Source organism: Cydia fagiglandana, chromosome 23 (genome assembly GCF_963556715.1).
Source record: "Cydia fagiglandana chromosome 23, ilCydFagi1.1, whole genome shotgun sequence".
Taxonomy (NCBI): domain Eukaryota; kingdom Metazoa; phylum Arthropoda; class Insecta; order Lepidoptera; family Tortricidae; genus Cydia; species Cydia fagiglandana.
In genome coordinates, this window is record NC_085954.1 from 7,774,950 (window position 1) to 7,797,351 (window position 22,402).

At 39.1% G+C, this 22,402-nt stretch overlaps 2 protein-coding genes across 2 annotated transcripts in view; one reads left to right on the forward strand and one right to left on the reverse strand.

The window, feature by feature from the left end:
* Positions 1-4,310, forward strand: part of LOC134675758 (uncharacterized) — a 43,486-nt gene extending 39,176 nt beyond the window's left edge. Inside the window, exons 39-41 of the mRNA XM_063534068.1 lie at positions 47-125; positions 1,142-1,290; positions 1,968-4,310. Of these exons, the coding sequence (XP_063390138.1) occupies positions 47-125; positions 1,142-1,290; positions 1,968-3,902 (2,163 nt within the window). The 3' untranslated portion in view covers positions 3,903-4,310. The remainder of the gene's footprint in view (positions 1-46; positions 126-1,141; positions 1,291-1,967) is intronic.
* Positions 4,311-7,916: 3,606 nt separating this feature from the next.
* LOC134675925 (heterogeneous nuclear ribonucleoprotein U-like protein 2) overlaps positions 7,917-22,402 on the reverse strand; it is a 55,232-nt gene continuing 40,746 nt past the window's right edge. The window contains exons 23-28 of the mRNA XM_063534270.1: positions 20,775-20,977; positions 19,407-19,528; positions 18,491-18,596; positions 12,549-12,724; positions 11,670-11,741; positions 7,917-10,317 (exon numbers count right to left, since the gene is read on the reverse strand). Coding sequence (XP_063390340.1) covers positions 10,270-10,317; positions 11,670-11,741; positions 12,549-12,724; positions 18,491-18,596; positions 19,407-19,528; positions 20,775-20,977 — 727 coding nt within the window. The 3' untranslated portion in view covers positions 7,917-10,269. The remainder of the gene's footprint in view (positions 10,318-11,669; positions 11,742-12,548; positions 12,725-18,490; positions 18,597-19,406; positions 19,529-20,774; positions 20,978-22,402) is intronic.

The following is a 22,402-nucleotide window of genomic DNA, read 5'->3' on the forward strand; positions in this document are numbered from 1 at the left end:
TAACTTACCTACTCCATATTTTAAATAATATATTCGTTTATCGTAGCATCCGGTGTTCAAGAGTTGCGAGCCGGCTCTGCTCCGCCACATGGTCGGCTATCTCCGACAATACTACTACGACGGAAGTAAGCTTATGGCTCCTCTACACGATGGCCCAGCGCCTTCAGCGAGATGGCCAGGCGATGGTTGAGAGCACTATGGAATGGGCCACGTGTAGATGCGTACGCACCATCGCTGGCTCACTACCTTTGATGTGCCGACGAAAAGCCGACACCGTGGCCATCCCATCGCCATCTCGCCGCGCCATAAGCCATCCAACACCACTACCGTCTCCACACGCACAATCGCACATCCTAGTGGGCCCGTATGATGGACCATCGTGTAGAGGAATCATTTTTTTTCGCTATTTCGGGGTTGGTCCCAGAGTAAAAGTTGCTCAGTATAATCTCAAAACCTCCCTAGCGACGGGAATGCACTTATTTTTTGGCCGTCATAAATATGGCTCGTTAAAGATTTTTGACCCCCCCCCCCCCTAAAAATCATCGAAAAATCATGCTTCGAATGACCCCGTTTCCTCCTACGTCATACTACCATCATCCGATGTCCAGACCCCCCCCAATTCGAAATGACGTAATTTATGAATAGCCCCAAAGGTGTATTTCTCCTTTTTCATATTATGTAGCTTAAGGCATGGCACAATATGGTAAAATGGTCTCCCGCGATACAGGCCTGGCCTAGTGCTGCAACTTCTGTATACCTCTGCAATTTCTGTATACGCACTGCTATGATGCTATGAATACAGGTTGTTACTGACCATGGGGCTTTAAATCCAGAGCTCGATTCTACTCACTAAACTGAGCTACTTTGATTATGGCACCAACCCTGAAATCCCAAAAAAAAAGTTTACTTTTTCATACATTTTGGCTGATCAGATATCGACGTTTTCTATGGAAAAGCCAAAGAAAATTCCCCGATTTTAAGGTTGGTCCCCTAGTAAAAGTAGCTCAGTTTAGCGAGTAAAATCAAGCCCGGGGAATTAAAGCCCCATGGTTAGACACATACTGTATACCTATGTAACCTTTCTTTTTCTATGTGAAATAAAGAAACTTTTATCTTTATATTTATAAGATATTGCGCACAGATATGTACGTGGTGAAGCAGGGCGAGATCACCAACTCGATGTACCTCGTACACTCGGGCGAGGTCCGGGAGATCAGCGAGAACTATGACGATTACGAGGACGAAGGCGTCAAACTGAGGACCTTTACCAAGGGGGAGTACTTTGGCATTGTGAGTGTATTATATGCTGTTGAGTGTTCCTTACATCCTGGCTCGCTAAGAGCTGGTTCCCACTGACGTCAAGTTTTTAGCGGATACTGTTTTTTGCAGGATTTTCTGTAGACGTATGCATGCAGGATCCCGCAAACAGAATCCCCGTGTGACAGTAACTATATTAGCACCTATACTACTAAAACGGGATCCTGAAAAAAACTGGATGTCAGTGGGAAAGCCGCCTTACATACACAGCCGCGCCCACTTTATGTTAACTGCCCGCTTCCGCAAGTTGCTCCCCCCGAGCCGTCACCATAGACTAAATTTAATATCGTTACATGCCCTAGAGGTATAGGACCTGTGGTGTATGACATGATGTTTGGAACAAGTACTTCTCCGTCTAACTTAAATACATACACTTACATACAGTGAGTGTAGTGTAATGTGACTCATCATTCGCTTGCCCTTATACCATTCACTTCGGTGTAGCATGTCTTTTTCTCCCATATCTCATCATTCACTCGCGTTCTTTTCATATCATCTCTCACACATTCCACCTTTTCCTCTCCCGTTACTTCCCTCCACATTCATTCGTAATACCTTTCTCGTCACATGGCTCTCATCCCTGACAATCCGAAATATAGTAATACCTACGTTTACTACTACTATGATAAGCTAAACATTTATATTTTCAGGAACAAGGACTAATTCGTGACAAGCCATATGACTATTCTTACCGAACTACGAGCAAGTCCCAAGTTCTGACGCTACTCTTAGACGACTGGGAGTATCTTTTACAGCACTTTCCATATAGCAAGAAGCTGATAGATGACTATCGGAGTAGTCATCATAGTAAGGACGATAGGCCCCCACCTCCGCCTCCTGAAGCCAGTGGTACCCTAGGTACTCCGGGCGGCTCAGAAACGGGCCTAGAGGACGGGGGTCCATCGGATGGACCTTCAGGGGGTCCATCGGATGGACCTTCAGGGGGTCCATCGGATGGACCTTCAGGGGGTCCATCGGATAGACCTTCAGGGGGTCCAGATGTACCTCCAAGTACGCCGCCGGATATGAAACCGGGCGAACCAGAAGATCCAACCAACAAGACAGCCCCTCTGATAGAATTAAAATGCACCATTTACAAGTATCCTGAGTCTAAAGAGCCCGAGCCTGAACCGGCTGTGACTGATGGTCTAGAAGGGACATCGAAAGGTAAATCTAAAACGGTGAAACTAAAAGACGAAACGAAAGGGTCTTCATTTTCACGAGACCCATCTGAAGGTATGGGCGAGAGAAAGAAGTCAGTCCTTAAGTTTTCTGACAAATCTTTGAGAATTGAAACGTCTGTTACGTTTCGCGAGGAACCGCTTCCCGCTAGCAGCTCAACGCAACTCTTTGAACGTATTCGAAACGCAGCAAGAGCCGTAGACGACAGGCTGGCGAGTCGAAGCATGCCTCGCAATGACGACACGACATCGACAGAATCAATCAAAGAGTCAGAAGCCGTTGCAACATATCACAGCGTCGAGGAATACTTAGCTTACAAGTACAAGATGCGTGATTCGTATCAATACCGCCCCAAAATAGAAGATGAAGACCAAATTGGCTCTGACGTCAGAATGAGCCCCAATCGTCGGATGCGAATGAAATACCCCAATAAAAAACAAAGCTCGGTTCACGATGGTTCTCATAGGGAGCACTTCGTGCATTCACAGCTAGCAGAGTCTATGTATCGTGTCCATTCAGTAGAAAGTCGAAATGCACCCGTTTTGGATCTTGAGAGGCCTTTGGGTGATTACACTCCGTCTAACGTTTCGCTCATGGGACTTTCTACAGTGGCCTCTGATGTAGACATAGAGCCAAGAAAAAGTTCGTCTACTGTAGCACGAGAGGACTCTCAAGTACCAATGACTTCCAAACAAGCCATGCAACAATCTGACGCAGCTGAACCCAAGAACGCGGACACTGATCGAACTGATGATCGAGGAAGCAAAGAACCCAAGAAACAACAGATTGATACTCATTTAACTAGGACATCTTCAACCACAAACCTTCTTGCGTTACCCCCTCCTTCTGACAGCGTATTAATGCAACAGCCATCAACAATTCCTGAAGAATTCCTTAACATAGCAAAACCAGAGACATCTCGTGATAATGACGCGGCTCGAACGGCCTCTGCGAAGGGTTCTGTCACTGTACCGAAACTGCTTGCGTTGCCACCCGCGCCTTCATCTGAATTGCCTACGCCTGCGAAAGATGCAGTGCCTGAAATGGCCCAACCTGCAGAAATCGTTACTGAACGTGAACCATCTATTACATCAATGCGCCTTTTACAAGCAGAATCTCCAACGACTATAGTGGCGCCGCCCAAAGATCAAGCAACTGACCTAGCTGCATTGATAGAGGCTGAAATGCCACTCGACTCTGCAGCACCTACCACCAAAAACGAGGACGAGGGTTTAAATATACCTAAAGAGAAACAAGCCGATGGTAGTGTTGAAGCAGAATCAGAGAAACAGAAGACTGATACTGATACTCACAAGTCAGAGGATCAGAACAAGTCAGGTAAAGAAAAGACTGATCAGGACAAAGCTACAGATGATAAGGACCGCGAGGATAAAAAAGATTAATCCTTTGAACGCCTGCCTATCGTGCGCGGCGCGTGTTCGTGGACCTTGTCGGAACGCATAAGCCCCCATTCGCACGACAGCTTTTTCAACGCGCGTTAAAAAAGCGTTTGAATTTGTCCGCACTCTAAATTCGATTGATTATATTTGTTTCTATTATTAAAATATGTTAGCCATACGATTAAATAATAAATTCGATTTAACGACCAAGGCTTAAAGTCGAAAATCCAACAACGCTTGATAAAAAGCGTCACTGCTGTCGTGTGAATACATACATGGCTATCCATTTGTGTCATTCAAACGTATTTACGTATAAAAATATTATTATGTATTGCAATAATAATTGAAGCTTACATGTATTTTATTTGTGAACTAGTTTTTTTTTTAATATTAAATAGAATAGGTATAGAATTGGTTTTAGTTAATTCCGACATTTCAATATAATAGTATGAACCATGCAGTATATTTTATTGTTTATTTAGATAGTGACGACCCAAGTGGCCAAATATATCGTAACACAACTTTGATACCATAGAAATAAGAACGTGTCCCGATATATTTGGCCACTGGCCGTTACTATCTGATGCCGACTGTACTACGGCACAGAATAAATTTGTAACGGCGGGAAGAAGTTGATAAGTGATAACTTTCGGGAAAAAATTTGAACCTTATACAGTTTTATTTTAAGTTCAAATTTCTTTAGCAAAATATCTCGAGTTATCAACTTCTTCCCGCCGTGTACCGAAATAATAGTACTGCCTAGGGAATGCAATACCGGGATACCAGGATCCCGAAATACCGGGATGCCGTATGCAATTTGCGGGATTAATCCCGCTCGTAAATTAAGCGGGATCCCGCGGGATTTGCGGGATCGAAGAGCGACGTGGTTCTTACGTGTTACAAGGAACACAGGCTCTCGGGCACGTGCCTACTGGCGAAAATTCTTCACGGAGCCTAAATGCATCTATGGAGGAAAGGGGTAATGACACGGAAGAGCATTTTGCCCGAATTTGTCTATTTATTTCATCACACTTTCTCGTAAAAGGTGTTATTTTACGTAGGCGACGCGGTCCGTAAATCTTAAATTTGTACCCAGGGAATTTTGTTATGTAGGTACGTCCGAAATTAGGCAGATTTTTTATTGTTTTCCCTCGTTTTTCCTCACAGGTGTGATGAAAATCATTGTGTGTGCCACGAGTGTTACAGGACTTACGAAATGGCGTTAATTAGGATTGTTCATTTTTTTTAGACCCCCATTTTTATTTTATTTTCTGAAAATATAGGTTAATTTAAGATATCAATTTGAATGATTTAGTAATTCGTGGCTCGGTTGAATATTTATAATTTATTGAAAATATGAGATACGACTTCTCGTAAATTACATGTCGTCGGCTGATTAGGATAATGCACAAGCAACAACAAGCATTAAAAAAATAGTTGTCATTGTCAATTGATGTCAGCTGTCGACAATGTCAGTGTCACGTGTTTCTATAAATAACAATCGTCTGGAATGGAAAACTCGTTTATTATGTATGAATCATTAATTTCAAAATAAGTACCTACGCTATAAATTTGAGAAAGCTGATTCCAGAAATCTGCCTAAGTTATATATATAATATAACTTAGTTTTATTGGAGTATGTATCCATATAGCATCCAACTCCAACCATAACTTGGCTGAAATCAAGGGAGCAAAAATACAAATGTAAGTTACCTACATCATATATATATTTTAACTGATTCGATTTGTAAAAAGATTGGATTCATAAAATCGTTACAAGCGTCCATTGCTAAAGGTAGCTTAGCACTCAGTGGGTGCTTTCTACCGGCTTGTCACCATTGTTTGGATATTGTACTACATACTTATACTACTATATTAGGAACATGCCAATTTTGCTAATTATATCCTATTATTTCAGGTCATCGTGATTCCTATTTAGATACAGCTGTGAGATATGTAACTGCACTTGGGCCCAGAACAAAGTTGAGCATTTTGTATTGAAACGAAAATCATATTAATTATTAATCGTCGTAATACTTTACGACCGTAAATAATGCCTGGGAACAGAGTAAATAACAAACCATACACTTCTCTTCTGGATGGTCAACAAGAAGCCATCATTGTCAGATGCTCGTGCAGAACATGATAAACATACATTTAATGTAAAGTTACTATTTTTTTTGGAAACATATATAACATATTTCCCAAATTAATAAAAAAGTAGGTAAACAAAAACATGTTTTATTATTCACAACTCTTTATTAAGTCTTGTCCACCATGATATCAGCAGCTTGAACTGCAACATGTACCTGGAAATTAGAAATTATATCTTTTTAAAGCAGTTTCAGGCTGAATTTTGAGTATGGCTATGTATTCTTGTATATTCCTTCTTTCTAGTAGGCACCATCTCTGTTTAACGGTTTGCCTTTACATACTCTGGCTACATTACCACAGAAAATAAATAGATACCACGACCCTACCAATAAAGTGAGCTTTTAAATACTTAATTGTAGTAAATTAATATTAATTTTATACTTACATCGACGTGATTCTCACAGCAATACTGTGTGTAACACGTGAAGTAGGTAGGTATTCCAAGTTTAATTCACGGCACTATCTTTCACGTCGTAGGTCTTCGTGGATTCGAACTATTATTTTTGTGAATCATTCCCACACATAGGAACAAGGTTTTTGATATATTATTAAGCAATGAAATCTACTGTTTAGGTATTCATTATAAATCAAATTGTAACAAACAAGCGCAGCGGTTTAACTGAAAATTTTTGTTATGACAATCGATGACAATGATAACTTTGACAATACGTGAGTGACGGATTCATTTACTATGGTTCGATAACTTTTATTATGCAATGACTTTACATTCAGCCCAGGAGAAGGTCAAACTAAGGTCATAAGGATATTTGTTGAAATATCTTCAATCCTCAATTATTACATCGCAGCAAATGTCGGAAACTGTTTAAAAACCTTATATCTCGAAATGGTTTTCGAAATAGAACATTTGAAAAAAAATGAACAATCCTAATTAAGCCTTTACACACGTTCTTAAATTCTTGATTACTGTCATTATACCGTATTCTTTTAATACAAAATGTACTATTTCTAATTTTAGTTTACTTTTTGTTTTCAACCTTCAAATTTAGTACTAATTAAATTGTATACTAACTTGCGGGATCCCGCAAATACCGGGATCCCGCGGGACTTATAATGGCAATCCCGCGGAATACCGGGATTGAGTTCCTCATGCGGGATTGCATTCCCTAGTACTGCCCTACAGAAAGGACACTTCCTACAAAACCGAAGTTTGACGGCGATTCAGGGACGAATCATGCTGTCCCTTTCTAATGTATGGCATTATCCCTTTCGGCTATTTAGGGTTGTCAAAATTCAAGTAATAATCTTATCTGTGGTCGTGCACGCAAATGGACGTCAAGTTGTGTCAACCCTATTTGCTCGGAGCAATTCTGAGCCGAGAATGCCCGAAAGGAGTGTCGCCCCACTGACTACGGGTACCTATAGTTCGTTTTTTTTTAGCATTAGAAAGAACTTGCAAGAAGGTAAGCGATCTTGACATGTCTTTTAATTGAAAAACGCTTTTAAATCCAAAAACTATTACTTATGAAAGCAGAAGAATATAAATGGATCGTATTAGATTCATAATTGTTACATATTTGCCGTAACGTATTTTTAAAATGTGTTTTTCAATTAAAAGACACATCAAGATTGTTTACTTAATTTCTAATGCTAAAATAAACGAACTATAGTAAATATCTACTTCTGCCACGGAATAAATAATAGTACTAGGTACAGAAGACTCACTCTAACAAAACGCGTCTGTCACAATCAGCACAGATATGGCCGCTAGGTGGCGACAGCACCACGCGCGGCTTATGGCAAACCCCAAAATTGGGGTCTAACGGATGTAGTTTTAGCTACCAGTAGCAAAGTAAAAAATTTTAGTCTATCCTAGAATCGACTAAAAATAAAAACAAGAGAAGCCCTTATTAAAATATTTATTGTTAAAATCATTTACATCAGTATGATGACATCCAACTAAAGTAACTAAACCCACAGCACTTAAGACTAAAATCGTTTGTACACCAAAACTCAAAGCTTGAACACACACACAATCACGCACACATTCATACGATGTTACTTATCGCAACTAGTCAAATTGCCTTACTTAATTATACATTGCAAATTTACGAGTAAATACAAACTTATGGTCAAACGGTGCGACATACGGCAGCACTTTGGCGCAACACGTCAAATGCATAGCGATTTAACCTCCTAAGCAGCCGTACAAAAGAAAAATACAAAATTAGCCATTTAAATTTGAACCTATAGTGTAGGAAATAAGAGTTGATTTTGCGTTGTTGGAAAATTTAACTAAAAAGCAAAAGCGACCTTGCTCCAATTGAATAGGATTTAAATTTCATCGAACTGATGAGGCGCTATAGGTGGGACCTTGGGCCTTAGGAGGCTAAAATGTTTGTCATTATGTTATAAAAAAGGGGTCATCCATTAATTACGTCACACTTTTAGGGGTTGGTAGGGGGTCAAGAAAATGTGCCATGTTGTGACATGGGGGAGGGGGGAGTCACAAACATTGTGACGCCATTTTAACTTCATCAGTATCACTATTCATCAGTAACCGAAAATTAATTTATATTTTTTTATTCACTGTGCATTTAAATAATGAGGTTTTGGAACTAGATAATTTTCGTTCCTAATTGGTTTTGTGTTATAAAATTACTAATATTTCTTATACCAAAAATATTTTTTAATTAAAAAAATAATGCAGAGTTAGTATTGCCGATTTCGTTGAAAACAAAATGTGACGTCACACCAGGTGGGGAGGGATTTGCAAAATGTGACCAAGTGTGACAAGGAGCCCCCTCCTTGAGGGGTCAAAAAACCTAGAAATTCGTGTGACGTAATTAATGGATGATCCCAAATACCATCACGCTCTGCGATTGTTGCGCCATTTAGGGTCCTAGCCAAATTCGTTAATCAATATTTAAGCTATAGAAATTCCAATAACAAGAACCCTAAAAGGCATAACAATCCCGTGTGGTGTACATCAAATTGCAAAGTTTGCACAAATGTTAACTTGATTTGATAACTAATTATTTTATTTTCCTTTGGCGGCTATAACAAAAACATGTGTTCCCTAAAGTGCTTTCACGGTAAGATCTAAATAATACATACTTCCGTATTGCATACGATTGTCTATAAAAATACTATTTCTATTGTTTTTAAGAACAATGAATTGTTTTCAGTTCCTATCTAAACAGATACTAATGAAGTTTTATCCTATCAAATATAGTAAATACAACCAGCAGAAGTTGCTAAGCGGGCCAGGCGTTTAAAATGATCTTAACGTAACTTTATGCTTAAGAGAATAAGAGCCTGTCAAGGTAATTTTGAACACCTCGCTCGCTTAGCAACTTTTGCTGCTGAAAGTACAAACTTGAGACGTTATTTGACGTCATATAGTGTAGTGCCTTAAACACCTATTTTTGCTTTACCCATACCACATTTCCATATTTTCTACATCTTGTTGATATTTAATACGAAACTTTTTCTGACATGTTCTATATACCAACGAACATACAGTTCCTAATCATTGTTTCACTAAAAATACCCTAAGGAAAATATCAGTGCATGTGTGACTTTGTTTCATATTACAGTTATTACACCACTAGAACACTTTTACTACTTCACGTTCCCATAAATTTTACAAAAACGAGTCACTACAAGAACTTAATATCAATGATCATACATAAATCAGAACATATAATGTCTATTTTTTTATTCGGTAGACTAAAATGACATTTAATTTCATACTATGAAATGATATTTTATGTTCATACTAGGAAATGTCATTTTAGTCTACCGAATAAAAAAATAGACATTAGTCGGACCGAGCTAACTCTGCACACTCGACAATGACAAAGTGTGAAAGTTTAGAAGTAAGATCAAACGTCAAATCTATGAAAATATAACGGCACTTTCGCACTTTATTTTGTCAAAGTAAATGCAGAGTTAACTTGGACAGACTCTAGGCATCGTGGACGTGTCGGACGGCCATACTCTATTCCATTAGAACCTTAAAACAAAGTAGCTCAGTCAATGATATAACTCTGCAGATACAGAAAATTGTATCTCATTGACGGAATGACTGACTAACATGGTTTGATTTGTTTACATTCTAATGTGGTAATGGAACAGACTATTATGTTTATGTATCAAGGGTAAATGTTCGTGTAATGGTGTCCTGGTGTCCACATTGGCGTTAGATGTGTGAAGTATAGGGCTCGGGCGGGCGGCACTAGCGCCGCTCGGCGCGTCACTTCTTGTCGGCGACCGCGTTGCCCGCCGCGTTAGCACCGTAATTCTGGAACAGGCACAGGATATTAGAACGATGGTCTTATACAAAATGGACGATGGCAGAAGAGATAAAATACTATAGTTCGTTTTTTTAGGGTTCCGTACCCAAAGGGTATAACGGGACCCTATTAGTAAGACTCTGCTGTCCGTCCGTCCGTCTGCGTCTGTCACCAGGCTGTATCTCACGAACCGTGATAGCTAGACAGTTGAAATTTTCACTGATGATGTATTTCTGTTATACTAAAAACAGAATAAAATAAAGATTTAAGTGGGGCTCCCATACAACAAACGTGATTTTTGACCGAAGTTAAGCAACGTCGGGCGGGGTCAGTACTTGGATGGTGACCGTTTTTTTTCTGCCTTTTTTTGCATTATGGTACGGAACCCTTCGTGCGCGAGTCCGACTCGCACTTGCCCGGTTTTTTAGCATTTGAAAAAGACTACGCGATCGTGACGTGTCTTTTAATTGTAAAACGGTTTTAAAAAAATCAGTAACTATTACTTAGACAGCAAAAGAATGTAAATAATCGTATATGATTCATAATTGTTACATATTTGCCGTGACTTATTTTTCAAAAGTGTTTATTTCAATAAAAAGACATGTCAAGATTGTTTATCTTTTTTCTAATGGTAAAAAAAACGAACTACATGTCAAGGCATTTATTAGGTTGGTATTCCACCTGTCCAATGTGCATTGCATCTCACTCTCTCACTGAGCAAAATGTGAGACGCAAATACATAACGAAAAGTTACATTTTATTTTCTCAAATTGTAATTTCGAATTTCTTCCACCCGTAATGTGGAGCTCTTATATTTATTTACTTTAAAGTTCATTGTTTTCGAGATATTTGGCATCAAAGTTGAAAAGTTTTAGGCTAAAAAACTGGTTTTCTGGCCATAACTTTTGTGTTAATAAGTTTAAAATTAAAACCTTGGACACGATTGTCGAGACTTCAAAGACGAACCCAAATATGTAGACTTCGTACATGTAAGATCCTTCACTGCAAACTAGATACGAAATAAGTGTTTTTTTTAGACAATGTTTAAAAAATTCATAAAAAAATAAGTTTATTCAAAATCCGATGGACAAAACCGGAGATAAAAGATTGAAGAACCGATAACCATTTGTCTTATAATTCTATCTGTAGTTCAAAAAAAGAAGATACGATTCAAAACTTGTCAAAAATCGATGAAAACCTCGGGTAGCCCCTTAAACCAGTCACATTTTATTCAAAAGTAACGAATTAAAAAAATCCAACGCCTTCACGTCACTTTTATTGTTCGTCGTCGTTTCTTTCAACTTTAACTACTCAGCCTGTGCTCTCGCCGATACTGTGCCATATACAATTGTGTATATACCTGATAGTACTGCGCCCACTGCGCCTGCTGGTCCTGCCCGGCCTGTCCCGCCTGCTGCTGCCCTTGCTGGTACTGCGAACAAACCGTCAAGTTAGTCACGGAGGTAACACAAGGAAAATACCACTTTTTAATTCCTACTCTTTTTTGCCAGGCTATAGACAATGTTCTAGTGACGTCATTTACCGTGGTATTTTTTTTTTTTATATATATATTATAGGACATTCTTACACAGATTGACTAAGTCCCACAGTAAGCTCAAGAAGGCTTGTGTTGTGGGTACTCAGACAACGATATATATAATATACAAATACTTAAATACATAGAAAACACCCATGACTCAGGAACAAATATCTATCATCATACAAATAAATGCCCTTACTGGGATTCGAACCCAGGACCATCGGCTTCGCAGGCAGGGTCACTACCCACTAGGCCAGACCGGTCGTCAATTATGGTATGACGGCACCGCTTTCCTAGGAAACCAGAGCTTAAGCCTTTAAGGGATTGTATATATGTACTAAAGAAAATTCGACCCATACCGCCGTGACCCGGGTGGCTGAGCGCTATTATTCACTTTTTTTCATGCGTAGATGTCATATACACATGAAAAAGTGAATAATAGCGCATATTTTATAGTTCGTTTTTTTAGCATTAGAAATAAAGTAAACAATCACATTTTAAAAATAAGTTACAGTTAATATGTAACAATTATGAATCTATGTAATACGAACATTTATATTCTTGTGCTTTCATAAGTAATAGTTACTGATTTTTTTAAAAGCGTTTTTCATTTTAAATCTAAGTCAAGATCGCTTACCTTCTATCAAGGACTTTCTAATGTTAAAAAAAAACGAACTTTAGTTAATGGTAGGTAGTTACCCCAGGCCAGCCCTGCTGCTGCTGCCACTGCTGCCACTGGTACCACTGCTGCCACTGCTGCTGCGTGGCCTGCTGCCCCGCGCCCGCGGCCTGCCCCTTGGCCGCGCCGGCGCCCGCCTGCTGCCCCGCCTGCTGGTTCCAGTTGTTCCAGTTCTGTTGCCAGTTGCCCCATGCGGCTGTTGGAGATCATCACATTTTATTAGTATCATGAACCTATTTAGACCAGGGCCGTATTGCATAACAAACTACAACTAATATTACAAGCGGAACTCCTTTTTTAATAAGTGAAATTAGAAAAGGAGTTCCACTTGTAATATTAGTTGTAGTTTGTTATGCAATACGGCCCAGAAGTCTAAACTACGAAGCGCGGGCACCATTCGGCCTGCGGAAAGAAAGCCGTCGAGTCGAATGCAGGCCGTGGCCTTCGGGTTAATAAGCTAGCCCCAGGTTTAGACTACAGATTATTTCTTGTGACCAAGGCACAAGCCTATTTTAACCATATCTGTTGCTTTAGAAAATCACGATGCCTTATGAACTCTTTAAATAAAAAATGTACTCGACATCATAAAGTTGAAGTAGTGGTAATTCATAGCAATCTTAAAGAAAGTAGATCCTACTTCAGAAAATTTTATTGTAAAGTATGAATCATTTGGCAAATGTGGGCAGTTCCTTTCAAGTACCTAAATAATAACGTGCACATTTCTCTTCAGTACACATGATGACTTTCAATTCAGAAGTCGCGGGTTCAAACCCCGACTCGTACCAATGAGTTTTTCGCAAATTAAGCACGAAATATCATTTTCTCAAAAATGGACGGCAAAGTCGACTTTGCCGTCTAAAAAATAGGTCGCTAAGGGCGTAGTTTATGGTCAGTCATAAATTAAAAAGTTAAAAACATTGCAGTCTCGATTTTGGGACTGCAATGTTGCATACAAATTCCATTATTTGTCGAGTTCCAAACTTTTTAAAAGTTGAAATGGCCATATCAAATGAAGGCACAGGCCCATTAAACAGCCAAACAGATGATTAATACCGCGACTATTTAGCTGTCTCAAATAGCTTGGCGTATTTTTGGCAGAAAAATACACTTCTATTTTTTTATTAAAAAAATAAAAAGGCGGCAAGGGCTTTTTTCTGTGAAAATATAATCGTAAGAATGTTGCTTTTGTAAAATATTTCTATGATATTTATATTTCTTGCACCATTTTTGAGAAAAGCACTATATATGACTCGGCTGGAAGGCTACTTGCTGGCAGGGACCGTTACCGGTATTCTGACTACAGGTTATTATTGAGGTATAACCGGTGTAATTTGAATTTGGGTATTTATATCACTTAAGCTCCGAATAGAGGTATTCGAATACCGGTATTCAATAGTGTTATCGGTTTAGCCAATTGACAACAAATACCACTATTTGATAGTTTACTCCTAAAGCTATTACCGGTAATAAGTAAGTGCCAATACCGGTTGTAGTAGTACCACGATTCGTTCCTTCGCTACTCGTCAAGGACGTTGTCCGGCCCGCTTGTAAAGTTGTAAATACTTAAGATTCGGATCTTAGAATGCCCGTTTTCATGTTGCTGGTGAAATTAGCTGTTAGGTGATGATTTTGACGAATACATTTTTAATAGCGTTCATTTGATTCTTTTAATTGTTTTTTAATTGTTGATTTAATTGTATTTTATTATGTATGTAGTTTATAATCTCAAAGATATGAGCGCTGATTAGACGTGCGCGCCGCCGCCATAAGGAGTACGCGCGCCGCCGCCGCCGCCGGTAGTTTAAAATTCGCGCCGAATATTTTTTTATAAGACAGTATTATGCAGCGTTAAAATATGTAATAGGTTATAGTCCGATAAGAAATAGTTGAAAATTATTGCGGGCGCCACTTCCTACGTAACTCTCACATTTTTGACGTAAAATACTTACTTAAAAATGGCAATAATTACGTACTTACGGAATTTTTCTGGTTATATAATTGAATTTCTACTATTTTATGTCGCACCAACACCATACTAAGTCATTATTTGTCTTATTACAACGTAATGAACCAAATAGATAAAAAAATATTATTACGGATTTTTTTTCCTGTGCGTTCATCAAGACATCAAGAGACAGACCCGATTTCATTTAAGAAAGTTCTTACGAAAATATTGATAAAATTACATGCATTATTGTATACCATTGTTCAGATGTTGCTGCATCCTACGATACCCCGCTAAGTTTGATTTAATGTTAATAAAATGACGCCAATGACTGGTAAAATTTTACCACCTACGAGCTATAAACTTTTTGGAAAAATATAAAAATAGTAGGTTTTACTTTAGTTCATAACATAAGTTGACATTATCAGTAAGTGTATTTGTAATTAAAAGCAATTATACTAAAACATTATACTAAAATAATTTAAAAAAAAACATGATATTGACAAAAAAAAAACCTTATGCATATAAAGTACTGTATATTCGGCAACGTCCAAAATACTAGACGTCTTTTCATTATGCAGCGTATCTTTTTATTTACACCGAACCTGGCAACATCCAACATATTTGTCATACCTATGTTTTTTTCGAAACTATTATAAATAGATTTTTTTCATGATTTTTCTACAATAAACAACCACATACCTAATAAGATAATAACACCGAAAAAATGATACTAACACAGTTTTTTAAGATTTTTTTCCCTTGTCGATTTAAGGGTTAAGCATGACTTTTCATTATACGTCTTAATATTGAAAAGTTGAAAAATTCCACGCCGCCGCCGCGGATTTTTTGGTGGCGCGCCGTAGCCCAATTATTTTCGACCGGCGCGCACGTCTAGCGCCGCCCGATAGGCATTTAGCCGGCGACGGTTCGCCGGTCAAAATTGGTTGGCGGTGGCGGCGAATCGGCGGCGTAGCCTTGAAAACTTGGTTTATGCGAAGAGAATTCAAACCTTTTAATTTCAAGGATTATTTATTGAATTATGGTAGGAAAAAAGTTTTTCATGCCATGAACTGTAGATAAGCAGCACAATGAACATCTTTATATTGTGAGGTTACTGTTAATTGAATTTCTCACTAATTCACTACACCTTATAAAACAAAGTCTCCCGCCGCGTCTGTCTGTAACTATATGAATGTATGTTCACGATGAACTCAAAACCTACTCAACTGATTTTCATGCGGATTTCAGCTATCAATAGAAAGATTTTTGAGGAAGCTTTAGTTTAGGTGTACAATTTGTTAAGGTTTTGTGTTATCCGTGCGAAGTCAGTGCGGGTAGCTATAGTCAAATATAATAGTTATTATATGTACGTATCGCCAGGAGAGGTGAATGATTACACACACTGCTTGCACAGAGTACCTACTAATCGCAAAAATAGTATGAATGAATCAATGAGTGAATGCGACTTAAACGTACGATATTAAAAACCTTCAAGAAACTTTTTTACAGTTGATATCAACTTGATATTGGTACGAAATACGGAAGCCTAAAAAGAATATTAATTTCAAAATCTCACTGTCATTACATGATTTTGTTGTTGTGTGCGTGACTTCAACTATCGTGCTCATACCTTTACATTCAATTGTTGAGGATATGTTCTGGAATAGACGTATTAGGTTAGACTCCATATCACCTATTTCTTATTCATTGACATTGCCTGGCCACCGAATCGCTAACTACTGCCACATGTTTAGCTTAAGCATAGACAAGAGAAAGCATGCAGTCTAATATATATTAGCCAAAAAAGTTATATATCCGAACTTAATATAAGGTGCTAACAAATTAGCTACCAATATTTTTACAGCTGATAATACTCGACTCCTGGAGTATATTTAAGTATGAAACATTTAGGTTTTATGATGTTCTTTGAGAAAATTGGAAAACAAATTTGCTACGTAAAAACACCCTGTTAATGAGATAATTAAATGAGACCTCTTTTTAACTGGCCACTTCACGTTGATAAATGAAATGACACGTTGATGATAATGACATTTAACACAAACAATTGTTGGCAAAACAAAAAGTGTTAAACATCTTGTCAGTTAAATCATAGACAAATATAGTAAGCATAGAGTGCTCACTCCATACATCAGTTTTGGTACCAAAAAGACTATTATTTTCGTAATTGACATTTAGCATCGAGTAGCGGAATTATCAGTACCGCTACTTGATACTAGATGTCTCAAATGTCGCGACTCACGAAAATTGTATTGAACAACTATTTACAACTAATATTAAAGCAGAAGGAGTTGAAAATAAGTTCCAGTTAATCCTTGTTTAATATTAGCTGAAAGTTGTTGAGCATTAGACTTTTCGGTCGGTGCAACATCTATTGTCAAGTAGCAGTACCTACTGATAATTCCGTTACTCGATACTAATGTTGACTACGAAAAGAATAGTATTTTTGGTACCAAAACTGATGTATGGAGTGAGCATGAGCACTCTATGTATTTTTTCTTTATGTGGTTAAATGCACGTAATGATTATTTTTAATTAAAAAATGAAAAGTTTTCTTGATTTCTATTTAAAGTTAACTGTTTTTATATAAAGTACCATCTCTTAAAATATCGATACCTAAAGCTTCATAGCTTTATAGCTTGGCAAAAAAGAGTAGAAATTAAAAAGTGGCAACATTGTAGTGTCGTCCCTTTCAAACCAATTTATATAAGAAAACGGGACGACACTACAGTGTTGCCACTTTTTAATTTCTACTCTTTTTTGCCAAGCTGTAATTTGTTAGCACCTTATATAAAAGCAATAAATTCCCGATCAAACTAATCTGCATAGCATTTGCAACGACAACGTGTGTAAATATCATCTTTAATGTCAAATTTCTATGAAAATATGACGTTTATATTATAATAACACTCCCTCACTTTGTTCTGTTCAAATCGGTGCAAAGTTAGCTTAGACAGACTCTAGTATCTAACAAGGTCACGCCGATGCCACGGCGATAGCGCAGTGTCGGCAGCGGCGACGCGAAAATTTTGGCGGCGGCGGCGCGAAAATTTTGATGGCGGCGGCGGCGCGCCGGCGCGGCGCTCATATTTCATATGGAATTTTTTTTGGGGTTAATTCTTTTCATTAATTCATTCATTAACCTCGTGCTTTGAAACGGTCGCAATTTCGAACCACTTGCTACGCTCGTGGTTAAATTATGAAATATTTCGCTTGTACTGCGATCAATATTAGCATGAGGACTTAACAACAACTTTAACCTCTTGTCGCAAAGTTTTTGGTTACTCTTTGATCAAGTGCAATGAATACCGGTATTAAATACGATAACCATTACCGGTATACTGAATACCTGTTATTATTGAGGTATTAATGAATACCGGTATTTCATTATGTCAATTAGTGTAGTTTAGCGATAAAGACAAAAACGGAATGACAGCAATACCTCTAATTCGAATATAGGTATAACATTTTAACCGGTATTCGTTTGACAGTTTATATACAGGTATTTAATAAAACCGGTTATACGGTCCCTGCTTGCTGGCTTCGGATTCAATTAAACGGACTCCCAAGGTCGTCCGTTTAAAACGAATCCTCAGCCTGCAAGTAGCTACTTCCGAGCCTCGACAATAATGTACTATTGATATTTACCAGTCGCTTTTCGGTGAAGGAACACATCATGTGGAAACTGGACTAATCCCAACAATTACCCTCTGGGTTGGAAGGTCAGATGGCAGTCGTTTTCATTAAATCTAGTGCCAACGCCAATTCTTGGGAGTTGTCAAGCGGACCCCAGGCTCCATTGAGCTGTGGCAAAATGCCGGGATGCGAGGAAGATGATGACACATGGTGAACTATTTTTTAGTATAGACCTCGCGCTTCAATGGGCGCCCCCGCCCCGCACGGCCCGCCCCGGCGCCCGCACCGCGCAGGCGAGGACTCATTTAAGCGCGAGGTCTAAAGTGAGAGAAGATGCGTTTGATAATGTGTGGAGTATACCTTGGTTCTGTTGGTTCCAGTTACCCCAGTTGCCCCAACCCTGCTGGTTGGCCCACTGGTTCCATCCCTGCTGCTGGTTGCCTGCCTGCTGTCCTTGTTGTCCGTCCTGGACAAATTAAATTGTATTGTTTAGATCGGGGGTCTCCAAACCCCGGCCCGCGATGCCTTCGGATCCGGACCCAAAGCGAGTGCCCGCCAGCCAGGCTCTAGGGGTTCAGCATTCATTGAGAGTGGAACTGTCCCTAACAGCAGCAACCGGACACCCACCCCCGGCGCAAAAACCGATGGTGGCCCGCGCGAAAGTTGCTGAGGCGCAATATGGCCCTCAGGTAAAAAAAGTTTGGATACCCCTGGCTTAAATATTCATACATATTTAACCCGTAAGGAAATTCAACTTTCGATCTGAAATAGAATCAGCGTAACGACTAATATTCTGATATTTTGAAACAGTTGAAGAAGATTGTTAATTACAGTGTTTACGGACCGGGGGGTGTAGTTTGTTTTAAATGAGTGTCCGTTTGGTGCTGGTTGGCGAAAAATTCCGCAAATTCAGTATATAGCTATTTATTATTAAATATCATTTTAGTCAGTAACAGTAGAACAAAAACTCGTCACGTTATTAGGGTCGGTTATCTTCTCCGTGTGACAAGCGGCCCTTGCCAACGTATAATAAAAAAACCGGACAAGTCGGACTCCCCCACCGAGGCTTCCGTACTTTTTAGTATTTGTTGTTATAGCAGCAACAGAAATCTGTGAAAATTTCAACTGTGTAGCTATCACGGTTCATGAGATGATGGTATCACGGTTGATGAGGCCTGGTGACAGACAGACGGACAGTGGTGTCTTATTAATAGGGTCTCGTTTAAACCCTTTGGTACGGAACTCTAAAAAGTGTAAACGGTTGTGAAGTAGTGACCTTGCCCTGTGGCCCTGCGCGCTGCATCTGGCCGCCGGGCGCGCTGTTGCGGCCCATGTGCCCGCCGCGCCCGCCCGCCTGCCCGCCGCGCTGCCACGACCCCGCGCCGCCGCCGCCGCCACCTACACAACAATATTATATGCTGATAACGGGTACAACGTATGCCAACGTTACACACGTTTGAAAATACAGCAATCCGCATCTCGGCAGATGCCGTGTTACAGTGCATAATGGTTATCCATCGTATTTTTTCGGAAACGTTCGTATTTGTTATGCTACTTCAGTCAACTTCAGTATTTTTGTATCGAAACTGACTGAAATAGTAAGACACGTTCGTACGTTTCCGTGAAAATACGATGGATGATAATTATGCACTACATCTGTATATAAATAGCCGTTTGCGTAGAATGTGCATTGAGGCGAAAGATACTACAACTAGATAAACAATTGCAAGTATTAACGTATGCGGAGTGAAATTTGGTCAAAGTTTGTTATATAAAATATAAAAGCACAAAAATCTAAATAAAAAATATGTGTTGTCAATGTAAAGCCAATATATCTGTCAATCAGTTTGGTAAGTCTCATAAAGATTGGTTGTTTAATTTTGTAAATATGGTAAATCAACAAGAACGCCGTCGTCAAACAGAATGTAATTTCTATAGTAGCCATCCCCTATGGCCGAAATCAAAGGTGGTGGAACATTTTGTGCAAATGGGTGAGAGTCGAAGCACTATTTACAATATTCTGGCGTCCTTTGCCTTGATGAAAACCACTGCCAGAAAACCTGGTTCTGGAAACTATAGTTCGTTTTTTTTAGCATTAGAAAGAACTCCACAGAAGTAAGCGTGCAGTTTTTATCAGGCTCTTTAATTGTTAATAATTATTGAATTATCTAATGTAGCATGGTCAATACATATAATTTACTTCAAATTGTTACCGCTAAAAGTGCCGGATTTGGAACCACAAGCTTACTTCTGCGAAGTTCTTTCTAATGCTAAAAAAAACGAACTATATTCCAGCTTGAGCAAGGTTTTTGAGAGAGCTCGATTAAAGAAAATTACGGCCGGCCGTGTCGCACAATCTTATAGAGAGCTCGGAAGAAAATTTAAAACTGACGGCAAAACTGTTAAAAAATATCTTAAAGACATGGGCATCGATAAGCGATGTAGAAAAGTTAAGCCCACTGTCTCTGAAAACCAAGAAATCACTCAGAAAGTACGGTTGTGGAAATTAGTCAAAGAAATATTTTACGCTAAAAGATTTGAAGATTTGATTTGAAGTTGAAAGAAATTTGTGGCAATTGAATAACGAGTCGACTGGTTGTCGTTGTAGCTGTAAGTATATGGGTGTCGTCCGGTGCGGGCGTACCTTGCGGGCCGGGCCCGGGCGGGCCGGGCGGGCGCTTGTTGTCCACGGGCCGCCCCCCGCGGGCGTCGGGGCGCGCGCCGAAGCGCGGCTCCTGGCGCGGGCCGCGCTCGCCGCGCGCGCCGGGGCCGCCGGGGCCGCCGGGACCTCCGCGCCCGCCGCGGAAGCCGTCGCGGTCGCGGTTGAACGGTGGCCCGCCGTTGTCGCTGCAAATAAATTCGGTCGTTAACATCGTCGGCTTCAGTCGTAAAACTCGTAAAACTCGTAAATCCCCCAGAGGAGTTCCGAGGTTCGCGACTTAAGCCATTATCGCTCGGTGCCATATCCGGGCATTGTTTACATATTTTTTCTTTTTCTCATCCCAAAATCCATTACGCGGGTTTGTATCCCGAAACACCTTATTCTCCTACTGTTCACACCCCCGCGTGTTTCATTAGTAACTGAGACCTATGCGTATCTCGATAGTAAAATACATTAAATTGAATGAATTTCGAGACAATTTAAATAATCCCAAACAGCTGTTATCACCAACTTTGTCCCCTATTTCGGTGCTTGCCTGCCTAAATTCGATCTTAATTGCTAGGAGACCAAGTTTAGTAGGAGATACACCATATAGTGGACCTTCACCAATCTGTCTGACGGATGAAACTATGAAAATATGAAAGAAAATATGTTCCTGAACATAAATAAATAAAGTTGCCTAAAGAAATATGGTCAAGGCTATTTTGAAAAAATTTTTTTTTCGCCAAATTTCACCGATTTGTCAGACGATCGAAATAAGTTTCAATAGAAAGTATACAACTTGTACAACATAAATCATTTAGGTTGCCTATCTTTTTCCGGTCACTATTATGTGGTTGCCGTGTTTAAAGAGGTAATTTTATATCGATATTTGCACTCATCTGTCTGACGCTTGAATTATACATCAAAATGATGGTAATTTTATTGCAAATACAATGGTATAGGGTTGCCTGCGAAAATCCGGTCACGGATAAGGGTTGCCAGGCTTTTAATTAAAATAGGAAGGGAAGACTTTTAGCGATAACTCATAAACGGCTGAACTAATCAAGTTTAATTTTATTTTATTTGATTGAGTTTTTTAAGCAATATTTTCATGATTTTGTTCATATTTTTTGGACAGATGTTTCAAAAGTAAACGATTATTTCCGAAATGATTCACTTTATCGAGAAATGTTGTTTAAAAACCCCTATTAATTTTGAAAGGCCTATCCAACGACACCCCACACTATGAGGGTGAAACGATAAAAAAATTGTCACACACAATTTGTTTCTTTCAAAGCGATTATTTCCGAAAATATTCACTTTATCAAAAAAAATTCTTCTAAAACCCCTATTCATTTTGAAAGACCTTTCCAACAATATCCCACACCATAGGGTTGCCACGAAGAAAAAAAATCCTCACGTACATTTTGTTTCTTTCGAGGCGATTATTTCCTAAAATATTCACTTTATCAATAAATGTTTTCTGAAAAACCGTATTTATTTCAAAAGATCTATCCAACGACATGTCACATTATAGGGTTGAAGCGAAAAAAATGGTAACATACATTTTTTTCTTTTTTTTTCGTTTGATACCTATGTTGTAAGATGTCATTTGATATGAATTTTAA